Source organism: Dermacentor variabilis, chromosome 11, assembly GCF_050947875.1.
Source record: "Dermacentor variabilis isolate Ectoservices chromosome 11, ASM5094787v1, whole genome shotgun sequence".
NCBI lineage: Eukaryota > Metazoa > Arthropoda > Arachnida > Ixodida > Ixodidae > Dermacentor > Dermacentor variabilis.
The window spans coordinates 117,682,868-117,696,128 of record NC_134578.1 but is presented as its reverse complement, the minus strand read 5'-3'; the positions used below and the strand labels follow the sequence as shown (position 1 = coordinate 117,696,128).

At 46.5% G+C, this 13,261-nt stretch overlaps 1 protein-coding gene across 1 annotated transcript; it reads right to left on the bottom strand.

The window, feature by feature from the left end:
• Positions 1-5,589: 5,589 nt before the first annotated feature.
• Positions 5,590-6,549, bottom strand: LOC142563466 (uncharacterized). Its single transcript, XM_075674018.1, has one exon. It carries the CDS (start codon positions 6,547-6,549, stop codon positions 5,590-5,592), a length of 960 nt encoding a protein of 319 aa, XP_075530133.1.
• Between the last annotated feature and the right edge of the window lie 6,712 nt (positions 6,550-13,261).

The following is a 13,261-nucleotide window of genomic DNA, read 5'->3' as shown; positions in this document are numbered from 1 at the left end:
CAGCGCAGTCGTTCCGCTGCAGGCAACCAGTCATCACACAGGGCTCGTTGCACTGCTCCCGGATGGTCGTTGTGCTGCTCAGCATACAGTCAACTGCATATCTTCGCTGCTGGCCTCCGTTGTCGCGATCTCACCGCTGGCAGACAGTTGTTGGAATCTCAGCGCTGACGCCCGTTGTTGCAGCTGGGTCGCAAGCCCCAAGGGTAGCGTTGGCCTGGCGGCCTGGGGCACAACTGGAAGCATCCGAAGGTCCGAGCAAAGCATGAGTCGACTGCTAACAGAACAACTTGTTTATTCTATCATCGCATAAGTGCGGGCGGTCAGGTCGACCGAAGTGGAGAGACGGGAGAGCACGTTACTCAACAGAAGAAATCGGAGCCTCTTTCGGCATCCGGGGGAGCTGCTTTTATACTCTCGCAGTTGAGGGCAAGAAGGAACACCTCTATAGACGCGCACGTGACGGCGCCGCTCGGGCACGTTGAGACGAGTAGGTGACGCATCCGCCGGGCCGGCGCCGCTCAGACCTCCTCGCTTCACAGTTGGGGGAGCTCCTCTCCCCGGCTGCCGCGCTTCGACAAGCGTGGGCACCAACATGCACACACGCACACACACACACACACACGCACACGAAGACACGTGGCATTGGAACATGCCTGGACGCGCTTGGCGGGGAGGCGTAGCGGCGGCGCCGAACGGGCCAAAATGTCCGCCGCTTTGAACGAAGCCGCGGCGTCCGCTGCATCCGCGCCGGCTATACCGCGCGTTGTAGGCGAAACGTAACAGAGTTAATACTCGATAACAACCTGTGCCAACTTTCTCTTTTGGCTTGTCGGCGGATTCGCCTACCTTGGGACTTTACTGTTTTAAAGTTCATAAGATTCTCTGCAGTGGGAGAAGCGCGTAGCAACCCCCACGCCTTGTTCTGAATCTTACGGGCGATCCTACATTCACTATTCCACCACGGTACACGTCGTTTGCATGCCAGACCACTCACTTCGGATATGCATTTTGATGCGGCAACTATTATGAATGATGTAAGATACTCCACAGCAGCATCAATTTCTAAAGAAGACATGTCGGCCCATGAGATGTTAGTGAGAGTTCGAAATTTCTCCCAGTCGGCTGTGTCTATCTTCCACCTAGGAGCTTGTAGAGGATATTCGTTATCTTTAGATGTTCTTATCAGTATAGGGAAGTGGTCGCTCCCGTAAGGATTGTTCGTAACTTCCCATTCAAGTTCGAGAAGTACGTACGGGGAAACTATGCTAAGATCTATTGAAGAAAAGGTTCTGTTTGCTAGGGAGTAATACGCGGGTTCCTTCTTATTCAGCAAGCACGCACCTGAAGAAAAAAGGAACTGTTCAACAAGACGACCTCGCGCATCTGTACGAGTGTCACCCCACAGAGAACTGTGCGCATTGAAATCGCCAAGAACAACATAGGGTTCTGGCAATTCGCCTATAAATGACTGAAATTCATGTTTGTTTAATTTGTAGTGTCGGGGTACGTAAAGCAAACAAATGGTGACGAGTTTATTCAGAAAACAGCTCGAACCGCCACTGCTTCAAGGGGCGTTTGTAGCTGTAAAAGCTGACAGGAAACACTTTTATGAATCAAAATGGCAACACCGCCTGATGATACGACAGCATCATCGCGATTTCTGCGAAACTTGACATACGGTCGGAGAAAGTTTGTATGTTGTGGTTTTAGGTGTGTTTCCTGTAGGCACAGCACTTTTGGATTGTGTTTTCGGATAAGTTCTTGTACGTCATCAAGGTTCCTAAGAAGACCTCTGACGTTCCATTGGATTATTTGTGTATCCATATTGGAAGTAAATAAGTGCTGTGTGTATGGAAACGGTGGTGATGTCTTATGTTACAGAGCTCTTTCGATGCCCTGTAACGGGAGTTCTGCCCTTTTTGGAGCGTTCGAGGGAGCCTCGCCGCTCCTTAGGCGCTTGATGTGCCTTGAGGATAGGTGTAGTGTCCATTGCCTCTTGTGAGGCGCCGGACACGTGCTCTTGCGAGCGAGAAGTCACCAGGGAGAGTCCCGCCTTGGAGGGCAAGACCCCTGCGCCCACCAGCCCGGAGGTCGATGGGGCTCCCTGGGGGATTTGGTTGCGCCGGCTGTTGCCAGCGCTGGAAGGGACCTGGGAGGTTGAGGCAGCCTCGGCTGCGCCCCCCTTCGGGGTCGATGGTCCCTTCTCCTGGGTTGGCGGAGCAGCGCTAGCTGCAACCGCCGCGGGGGCAGACGGCGAAACTGGCGACTCACTGACTGTGGGTCGGACAGCCGCCGGAAGCCTTTGTGTCGCTGCCCCCTGACGCGTCACATCGGCAAAGCTTTTCTTGGGCAGGTATGAAACCCGCCTGCATGCCTCTTTGAAAGATATGTTTTCTTTAACCTTGATTGTAACTATTTCTTTTTCTTTTTTCCATGATGGACAGGACCGCGAGTACGCGGCATGTTCCCCATCACAGTTCACGCAGTGAAGAGAGTTCTCACAAGCTTCAGAGGTGTGTTTGTGGGCATTGCATTTCGCACAGGTTTGGCGGCCTCGGCAGCTCTGCGAGCTGTGGCCGAAACGTTGGATTTGAACCATCTCAGGGGGTTTGGCACATATGGCCTAACACGAAGCTTGATGTATCCGTCCTCTACAGACTCGGGCAGAATACTTGAGCGGAAAGTCAATATAAGGTGTTTTTATTTATTTATTTATTTATTTATTTATTGTCATACTCTCAAGGCCTGGAGGCATTACAGAGAGGAGTGGTGATTAGTACAAACATATTCGTTGACAATATTCTTGAAGTTTGTGGCGTCAGAAATGGCAGTGACGGAGGCAGGGAGGCGGTTCCAGTCATTCGTCGTTCTTGGTATAAAGGAATCAAAATAAACGTTCGTGCGACAAGTTGGGACTTCAACCTTAAAACGATGATCCGTGCGTGACGATATGTATGATGGAGGGGAGATTAGTTCATCCTTAAGTGTTTCGTTAGAGTAATAGATCTTGTGAAAAAGGCATAGGCGAAAGTATTTACGACGTAACTCTAGGTTAGGGAAGTCAAGGGTTAGTTTCATTGATGAGACACTTGCATGACGAGAATAATTCGAAAGAATAAAACGAGCAGCTCGGTTTTGAATGGATTCGATGGTGTTCTTTAGCTTTAGAGTAGAAGGGTCGAAAATGGAGCATGCATATTCAAGTTTAGGCCTCACTAAGGATTTGTACAGAAATAACTTGACAGCTACAGATGCCGATGAAAAATTACGCCGTAAAAACCCAAGCATGCGATCAGCGTTACCGTAAATGTAATTTATATGAATATTCCATGTAAGATTGTGCGTAATGTAGATACCAAGATATTTATATGATGATACATTTTCTACAGGTATGTTGTTAATATTGTACGTAGGAAGGGTGGTATTTCTTACAACACGGGACACACGCATCGCCTTACATTTATTAGAATTGAGCTTCATTTGGGATCTAGCACACCATGATGTTACTATGCCAATGTCTGATTGAAGAGTGTCGCAGTCGCCAGAGTTAGAAATGACACGATAGGGAACACAGTCATCGGCGAATAACTTAATTGATGATTTAATTTGGTCTGGGAGGTCATTAATATAAATTAGAAATAATAATGGTCCTAGAACCGAGCCTTGCGGTACACCGGAGGTTACTCGACCAGTGGAAGAGAAGTATTCGTTAGCATAAACAAATTGGGAACGGTTAGACAAGAAACACTTGATCCAAGGAAGCACGTTAGGATCAATGTTGAGGTAACTTAATTTGGTTAAAAGTAATTCGTGTGAAACAGTATCGAATGCTTTGGCGAAGTCTAAAAAAATGCAGTCAATAATAATGTTAGCATCCATCGCCTGGAATAAATCATTAGTGAATGACAAAAGCTGTGTTTCGCAGGAATAGTATTTTCTAAATCCATGTTGGTAGGGGGTAAAAAAAAGGTTTGACTCGAGAAATGAAACCAGGTGTGAGTAAATTATGTGCTCCATTAATTTGCAGGGAACGCTGGTTAGGGATATAGGTCTGTAATTAAGTGGGGAGTACCGACTGCCAGACTTATGTACGGGAATCACCATCCCTGCCTTCCAATCATTCGGAAGGATGGTGGTTTGAAGTGACTGAGCAAAGATTTCGCTCAGAATTATAGATGAATAAGTAATAGTTCCCTTAAGAAATTTCGTGTTGATACCATCTACTCCACTGCATGCAGAAACTTTTGAGGTCTGTATCAACTTTACAACGCCATCAAAGTCAATGGTAATAGGAAGCATTGGAAGATAATGCACATCAGGAAAAACAGCGCTTGCGCACAGCACAGAATCCGAAAATACAGAGATGAACGCGTCATTCAACACTTCACAACAGACACTCCGATCGACAGGTTCGTTGTTAAGGTCACACAGCTCAATGGCACTAGATTTTTTACCGTTGACCACACTCCAAAATTTCTGTGGGTTGTCTTTCAAAAAAGAAGGCAACGTGTGCTCATAAAATGTTGTTTTGGACTCTGCTACAGCATTCTTGTAGTCGCTCAGTGCTAGTGTGTAAGCATTCCAACGATCATGATTGCCAGTTAATTTTGCTCGTCGGAAAAGCCTTTTCTTTTTGTTCAGTAAACGTTTAAGACGCGAGTTGAACCAGGGTGCGCGAGAATTAGAATAAATACGTTTTTGCGGGATGTACCGGTTAATTAAGGAGTTGGCTTTCTCTTTGAATATTGACCAGTTTTCTTCAACCGATCGAGTGTGGAAACTTGGAATGTAGTCAGTGATGAAAGTTTCTAGTTCGTTATTAATTGCGGCAAAATCAGCATTTTTGTAATCACGTATAACTTTCGACGAATTAACAGATGGGATGGTTAACATCAAATTACACTGGATTATACAATGATCGCTAATACCCGGTAGGTAAGTTAGAGGCGAAACAAATTCCGGGGATGTAGTAAGGATTAAATCTAGGATATTAGCCGAGTGTGCAGAACATCGAGTAGGCTTCAGGACAAGCTGGTGCAGGTTAAAATCGAGGCAAAGGCTGATGAATTCGGAATATTCAGAACAACACTCTTGGGTTGAAGGGGGATCAGTATGCCAGTTAATGCCAGGAAAGTTAAAGTCCCCAAGGAGTATTAGTGGCGTGGAAGGGAACCGTAAAATTAAACTATTTAAGGCATCGTGAAGGTCTGAACAAAATGTGTTAGGTGAGGAAGGGGGCCTGTAAACGACGCAAATGATAAAATTTTTGCGTTCGAAGCCTACGCGCGTGCACACTAGCTCTAATGGCGACGCAAGCTCAATTGCAGCAGTGGTAATCGAATCACGAACACCGATAAGTACACCGCCACCACACCGCACATCACGATCATGTCGATAGAAACGGTAAACACCCTGGCATTCCAAAGTTTCACGGTCTTCAATTTTGCTAGAAAGCCATGTCTCTGTCAGGATAGCAATATCTGCACTGCACGTGTCGACGACAGAAGATAAAGCATCCCGCTTGTTGCATACGCTGCGAATATTTGAATACAGAAGAGAAATATTTTTTGCCACCGGACCATGACTCTGCTATGTTTGTGAATTGCTAGGGCCATCAGAAGGTGCATTTGGGACAGAATTTGTCGAACGAAGCTCGTTTGTGTGGATTTCGCAGACTCGATCAGTTACCGGACAGTAAACGTAAGTTTTTTTGTCGATTTGTAGACGGTTAAGCCGTAACACATATTTCTGTCCGCTAGCCTTTCCGAATTCAATCAATTTTTTCTGTGACAAGCGTGTGGCGCGGCAGAAGTCTTCGCTAACAGAAATGCCAGAACCTTTGAATTTTTTTCGCTCAGTGAAAACCTTTTGCTTAAGTTTTGAGGACGAGAATTTTACGATTATGGGCCGGTGCTTATTTACTGCATAGGTACCCAGCCTGTGGGCGCGGGAAATGGCTTCATCTATTAAAGTTATCTGTAGTAAATTGGTAAGGCAGTTTCGAATTTTAGTTTCCGATTCGGACCAGTTCTCAGCTGGGACGTCAGGAATCCCGTAGAATATAAGGTTGTCACGGCGAGAGCGGTCTTCCAGCTCGTCCAACCGAGAAGTTATTGCTGCAGTTTGGTCTCGCACAGCTTCATCGACTACTCTCGGTAGATCAACACCATTCTGATTTGCTTCATATGATTCCACCAGGGATTCAACTGTTGCGAGCCTACTGGCTAAGCTGGAAACTTTTTCCTCAAGTTTTTGCTGATTAGCTCGGACCTCTGATAGCATCCCTATTACCTCGGTATGGCGTGCGTCACTTTTAGCCGACAAGGCCGCAATGGCGTCTAGAATCTCCTTTTGAGGACCAGGGTTCTGTTCCACATCCCCAGCTAACATAAGCAACTTAAGAACATATATACACTCAAAAAAATCACAAAGAATCACCAGTGGGCCTGGGAAGAGCAGCAGACAGATATTACTGGATCGCTTAGCGTGCAACGACGGGTGTTTACCAACCTGTACAACAAACAAGAACGGGTTTTGAAGCGGTTGCATGGCTGCCGCTCCGTCCAGCCCACTGTAGTGGCCCGATGAAAGCGTCGCTCTTAAGTACATCCGGCTGACTGGTGTCGTAGGCGATGGGAATGGCCAGCCAAGTCGGGGCACGATGTACACCGCGTCAAGGGTTGATGATGTGGCGTTTCCGCCATAGTGTTGATCTCTGACGTAACATGGTGATAGAGGCAGGACGATAGCCTCGCAAAAGGAATCCAAGGGCTGCCATGTGCCGAGGAACGCCAGAATCTGTACAACAAACAAGAACGGGTTTTGAAGCGGTTGCATGGCTGCCGCTCCGTCCAGCCCACTGAAGTGGCCCGATGAAAGCGTCGCTCTTAAGTACATCCGGCTGACTGGTGTCGTAGGCGATGGGAATGGCCAGCCAAGTCGGGGCACGATGTACACCGCGTCAAGGGTTGATGATGTGGCGTTTCCGCCATAGTGTTGATCTCTGACGTAACATGGTGATAGAGGCAGGACGATAGCCTCGCAAAACGAATCCAAGGGCTGCCATGTGCCGAGGAACGCCAGAATCTGTACAACAAACAAGAACGGGTTTTGAAGCGGTTGCATGGCTGCCGCTCCGTCCAGCCCTTGATTTCGTCCAGCTCTTGATTTCTTTGCTGTCACGCCTGATCTTAATTCTTTTAACATTGATAACATTCTGGTCACTGAAGCCCTCCAAGAGTTCATCCTCAGTGAGCTCCAGCAAGTCATCGTCCGAGACAACACCGCGGCTGGTGTTCATCGTACGGTGCGCGGTTGCAATTACTTGGGTTTCCCCAAACGACACTAGTTTTGTCAATTTCTCATATTGTTTCTCATCGCGGAGCTCCAAGAGGAGATCACCGCTTGCCATCCTCGACGCCTTATAACCTGGACCAAAGACTTCAGTCAATGTCTTAGAAACAAGGTTTAGCTGGTTTTTCAGAGTGGATCACGTGAAAACGAGGGAAGGATTCTTTTTGCCGACCAAAAAACTGGAATACATCATCGGTGCGCCCTCTTTTCTGAGGGCGATGAGGAAGCGGAGGGAAAGAGGTTGCCTTAAAGGGATTGAATTTTCGGCAATACCGCCAGCCACCCACCGGGGAGTCCTACAAGGGGACGCTACAGGGACTGTAAGAACAGGTCCTGCAAACGCCAGCTGTACGTTATCACTATAACCAAATATGAGATAACCTAGGTTGGTTATTCACACAGGGTAACCCTTGCTGCCTGGAAAATTGGAAGTGAGAGGAAGATAGGAGAAGACAGGAAAGATGGAAAGTAAGAAAAATACGAAGGTTGGAGGGAGAACGAGAGACAGGAAAAGGCAACTACCGATTTCCTCCGGGTGGGTCAGTCCGGGGGTGCCGTCTACGTGAAGCAGAGGCCAAAGAGGTGTGTTGCCTCCGCCGGGGGGCCTTAAAGGTCCTAACACCCGGCATCGACTGAACCTCCAGGATCCCCCTTTCCCCGGACACGGCTAAGCCGCGCACGGCTACACGCGGGAGGGCCCAACCCTTGTGTGCTCGGGTAAGTGGTGTCGCAACACACCAAACGCCTGCTGACGCAGACGCCCCTGCGGGGGCACGATTTAAGACGGGCGGCGAAGCTGTCTTGAAACTGCCAGAAGTCAAGTTCGAGCCAAGTTAGATCTCTGCATTAGGGGGTAAGTGTAATAATGACAGAAATATGGAAAGAAACAACACATTCGTTGGAAAGGAAAAAAACTAAAAGCTGGTGGAACAGGAAGATACGAGAAGCGATCGCCGAACGACAGAAAGCATCCAGATAGCACAGGTAGGCAAAGAAGGCACAGTTGCCGCAGGATGAAGTACCCAGTAAATAAGAAATATACCGGGAGAAAAAGTCTGTGGTTCAAATACTGGTGCAAGCAAAGATAAAAAGGTTAAAAAATTCATTAAATTATGGGGTTTTATGTGCCAAAAAGCTTTCCGATTATGAGGCATGCAGTTTCGACCACCTGGGGTTCTTTAACGTGCGCCTAAATCTAATTATATGTGTGTTATCACATTTTGCCCCCACCTAAATGCGGCCACTGTGGCCGGGATTCGATCCTGCGACCTCATGCTAAGCAGCCCAACACTATCGCCACTGAGCAACCACGGCTGGTAAGGACAAACGGTGAAAGTGAACGCTGCTTGTCAGAAATACGCGAGAAAAAGAAGGCCACACCCAGAATATTTTGGAACCACACCAAATTATTAGGCAGAAAGTCAACAACCATACAACAACATATCCTAGACGACGATGGAAGCAAAACTGGAAGAGAAAGTGGCATTAAATTACATCCGAAAAATAACAGCTGAATGTTTCCAAGGCAATGAAGAGGTTGTATTTCCAGAAAAAAACAGCATGAAAGAAAACCAGGCGGAAAAGGAGCTGGTGCTGACAAATTTCAACTGGAAGAAAACCGAAGAGAAAATTCCAAAGCGCACAGCCACAGGGCTAGACGAGGTTCCCGTTAGACTCATTAATGAACTAGGACCAAAAAGTAAGGAAGCTCTGGTGAAAACAGTGGAAAAAAAGTTTGAGAGATAGACGAATACCAGACAGTTGGCGACAACTTAGAATGAATTTAATTTATAAAGGTAAGGGGGAGAAAGATAAAATTCACTCGTATAGACCATTGACCATTATACATCAGTAATATACAGGGCTAGTAATGCATGCAATCAAATTAAAGCTGCAAGCATGGGCAGAGAATAATGACATTTTGGGAGAACTTCAGAACGGCTTCAGAATAGGTAGGCGTTTGGATGATAACTTATTTGTTCTTACTCGGTGTATTGAAATATCAAGTGTAGAAAGCAGACTGTTATATGTGGCCCTTTTAGACATTACATGAGCCAATGACAATGTAGGCCGCAACATTTTGTGGGATATTCTGGAAGGGAAACTTAGGCGGCGATTGTCTACAGCTTTTGAGAGAGATTTGCCTAGCAAATACTGTTTGCATTGAATGGGAAAGGAGCGAGGAGAAAGTTGATATAAACAAGGGACTGAGGCAGGGGTGCCCTTTATCTCCACTGTTGTTTATGATGTACAAGGTGAGGATGGAGAGAGTGCTAGAAGGAAGTAATATCGGGCTTAATCTCTCATATAAGCAGGCAGGTGCAGCAGTAGAGCAGCAGCTTCCAGGTATATTTTATGCGGACGACACTGTGTTGCTAGCTAACAAGCGAAGTGATTTGCAACGTCAGGCTAATATCTGTGGACAAGAAGGCAAGAATTTAGGTGTGAAATTTAGTGTTAGAAAATCGGGTGTTATGGTACTCAATGAAAACAGTGAACAGACAGTGGCAATACAGGGCCAGTAAGTACCTTGGGTAAGAGAATATAAATACCCTGGTATGTGGGATATACGAAGGCAATAGTTATATGGAAACATAGGGAAAAACAATAACAGTAAAGGGGAAGAGAAATGCAGCCGTAATGACGCACAGAGCGCTATGGGGATACAATAGGTACGAGGTCCTCCGAGGTATGTGGAAATGTGTAGTGGTTCCAGGACTTGCTTTTGAAATGTGGTTGTTTGCTTGTAATCAGGGGTACAATGGGGACTAGATGGGAACCAAAGGTCAGTGGGACACCTCGCATTGGGCGCTCACAGGAAGATCACAACTGAAGCTGTGCAGGGTGATATGGGCTCGACTAGTTTTAAAGTGAGGGAAGCTCGCAGTAAAATTGATCTTGAAGAACGACTTAGGAATATGGAAAAAAGTAAATTGGGTTACTAGAGTGCTCAGATAATTGTACAGTGAAAACATTGACTCACAAAGCAGCCAAAAGAACTAGGAAGCTTACCAGCAAGTGTGCAGCCTTTAGGGTGGGCAACACAACAACAAAGGACGTCAAGCGGAAGTTCAGAGGCTGAAATAATCTCATGAATGGCGGCAATGGAAAAGAAACCTGCCATGACTAACTACTTAAGAGGAAAGAATGAAATAAGGAAAGAAACAATTTATGGTAACTCAAAGGGAAGCTCATTACTTTTCGAAGCGAGATCTGGATGCCTTAGAACACGCACTTATAAAGTGATATAAGAAGGAAGAAGCATGTGCTTGCTGCGGGAAAGCTAGCGAAACAATAGAGCATGTTTTATTAGAATGTGAAGACATCTATTTAGGCACCACTGGCCTCCTTGGAGCCCTTGGGTTCAGCAAGAGCAGGGGAAATGTAAACATGTCCGCAAAAGGGATTAGTAAGAGGTGATTAGAGATTGGTGGAAGTAGGGAAACGACATAAAATGGAGACGTAGAAAAGCAAAGTTCGCAATAGGGGGTCAGAAAATTTGGTTGTGCGAGTTATGGTGGTTTTTTTTTCTTGTTCTCTCTTTTAACCTAGGTAGGACATTAGGCAGTATAATAGCCAGAGCTTGGTGGTGCAAGCCACCACCCTGTTCCAAATAGGACGCTCATAACATCGATCCATCCATCCATCCATGGTCAACTATTCCTTTCCATTGATTGCTAGGGAATATGTTACTTGTACACTGCTACACGGGGAATAAGTGCCGTGACCCAAGCTGCAGTGAACATGTTAACATGAATGGAACTTTCAGGACACCTCAAACATGCTTTTCAAGGATGTATCTTTAGATGCAATTCACACATCATATAAGTAGAGGTCATGGTGCTGCCACTGTAGTATCCTCTGGCGACCTGCAAAGTGCTTCCCAGCCTGGTGCCTTTGTGCCATCATCAGGATGTCTGGTGGTACAGCCGGAAGGCAGTACACACTGCCTCGTGCTGGCTGCGTCGATTGTGGCTCTTTTAGGACATCTGCTATTCTATGATGGCAATAAAGAAAATATATTTTGTCGTGCTGTCGTGAGATGCTGTCTCATCTGTTTCAGTAGCAACTACCAATTGAGAAAAGAGGCTTCTCAATTGAGAAGCCTCTTTTATTAGGAAACTTTCACCGCTGGATTTTTCAATGCAATGTGTTACAAGACGCCTGTAAATGAACTAATAAATATGTAAAACCACTCACCGGACCTGGCTGGTCTCTCTGACTTTTATTTTGGATTTATTTTCAATCGCCTCTTCTTCGGCGACGTCCACATAGACTTGAAAGTCCTCGTCAAAACGCTACAAAAATAAGAATGCCACAACTAAGAAAAGAACTACTTTACACAGGGCTTCACAGTTTGCAAGTCCAGTTTGCCAACATGAATATTCGCTGCCTCCTGTTGCCAACGGCGTTTATTTCTATATCTCGAGCTAGCGCAATAGCAAGTAATAAGTGCGATGTTTTACTACATTTAAAGTTAACACACTAACAACGCGATCTGACCACTCCTAGTAGCGCAGGCTGCTTCTACACGCGTAGCCGAGCTAGAGGCCCAAAACTACTGGAATTAACACTTCGCGTAGCCCCAAACAGGCTTCTCTGCACAAAGGAAATTCCTTCCGCGGATGCTATGACGAGAACTGAGGCTGAAATTTGGTGCAACAATGATTGTCAACGAGGTTTGAAAGCAAACTAGTTCGAACATTATGTAAAAGTTAGCGCTGCCGGGTTTTAATGTGAAACGCACAAGAACGAGGCACTAGGACGCACAAAACTCAATTAAAAACGCAGCTGCAAACGCGACATGACGATTTAGAAGGGAAAAAAAAACGATTGTGCACCATGCATGTATTATTCACATAAGTTAACCAGTAAGCACTCACCGTTAAGACGAGAACAGAGAAGCAAACTCCTTGGAACATATCCAGTTCCTTCATGCGCTCGATCAACTGGCGACCCGTCCACGGCTCGTCGAAAGTGACGACGACATTTCTGTCACCGTAGGTTAAGAGACACTTGGATCCCATCGTTTTATCTAGGGCCAAGGACTGCGTACAAGCGTGGCGCCGTTGTCAAATCGGAAGAATGCTTCGCACAAGCCTACCGCAGCACATGTGCTCTACACATGGCTCTAGGTATACACACGTGGATTGGGTGGATGGATAGATGGCGGCTACACCATAGAGGCTACACCCTTAGAAACGGGAGGCGGCTGGCGCCACCTGGCCTTTTGCTCCCCCTCCTTTTTTTTTATCCCCTTCGCCTTAAACTAGTTTTCGCCCAGTCCACGCAGCGACAGCGACATCGCGCGGCCAGACGGACCAAACAGACTAAATAATTTTTTTTTAACTCTGTGGTACGTAAATAAAGAAGAATACTGTAACTGAAACGATTTTTCTGCCATGATTTCCTTTTGAAAATTACTAACCAACCCCGTCGTGTTACAAAACGCGCTGTTAAATGACATGTTAGCGGCCCGTGCTTGTCCGTTGTTTGTTTGTTTTGTTCACGAAGCCTACAGCGAAAGGTGCAGCAACTCAGCCATGCTTTCAGCGGCGTTGCGGCGTGTTCATATCTTCCGAGTGCCAGATGGTAATACTCGTATTGCTTGTGGATTTGTGTGAAGTCTCCGATTATCAAGAACTTGTTCACGCTCCTGACGGCTCTCGCACGTTATTTGGATGAACAGCAAGGACACGTGGCTTTCCCGAGAGCAACGGAGCACGTTTCTAACGCACGGAAACGGTCTGGGGGTGTGTAAATACAACGATGAAGGTGAAGTACTGCCCGAGGTGCCCGTTCTTCTCTTACCAGCTAACAAGAGTGATAGCGCACGTAGGTTTAGTGCACAGTGGAGAGCCAAACTTCAGCATATTGTGCGGCATCGAAGGCTGTGCCAACACGTACA

Coding starts and splice junctions, on each gene's coding strand:
- LOC142563466 (XM_075674018.1), bottom strand. CDS start 6,549: ATGCAACCGCTTCAAAACCCGTTCTTGTTTGTTGTACAGGTTGGTAAA.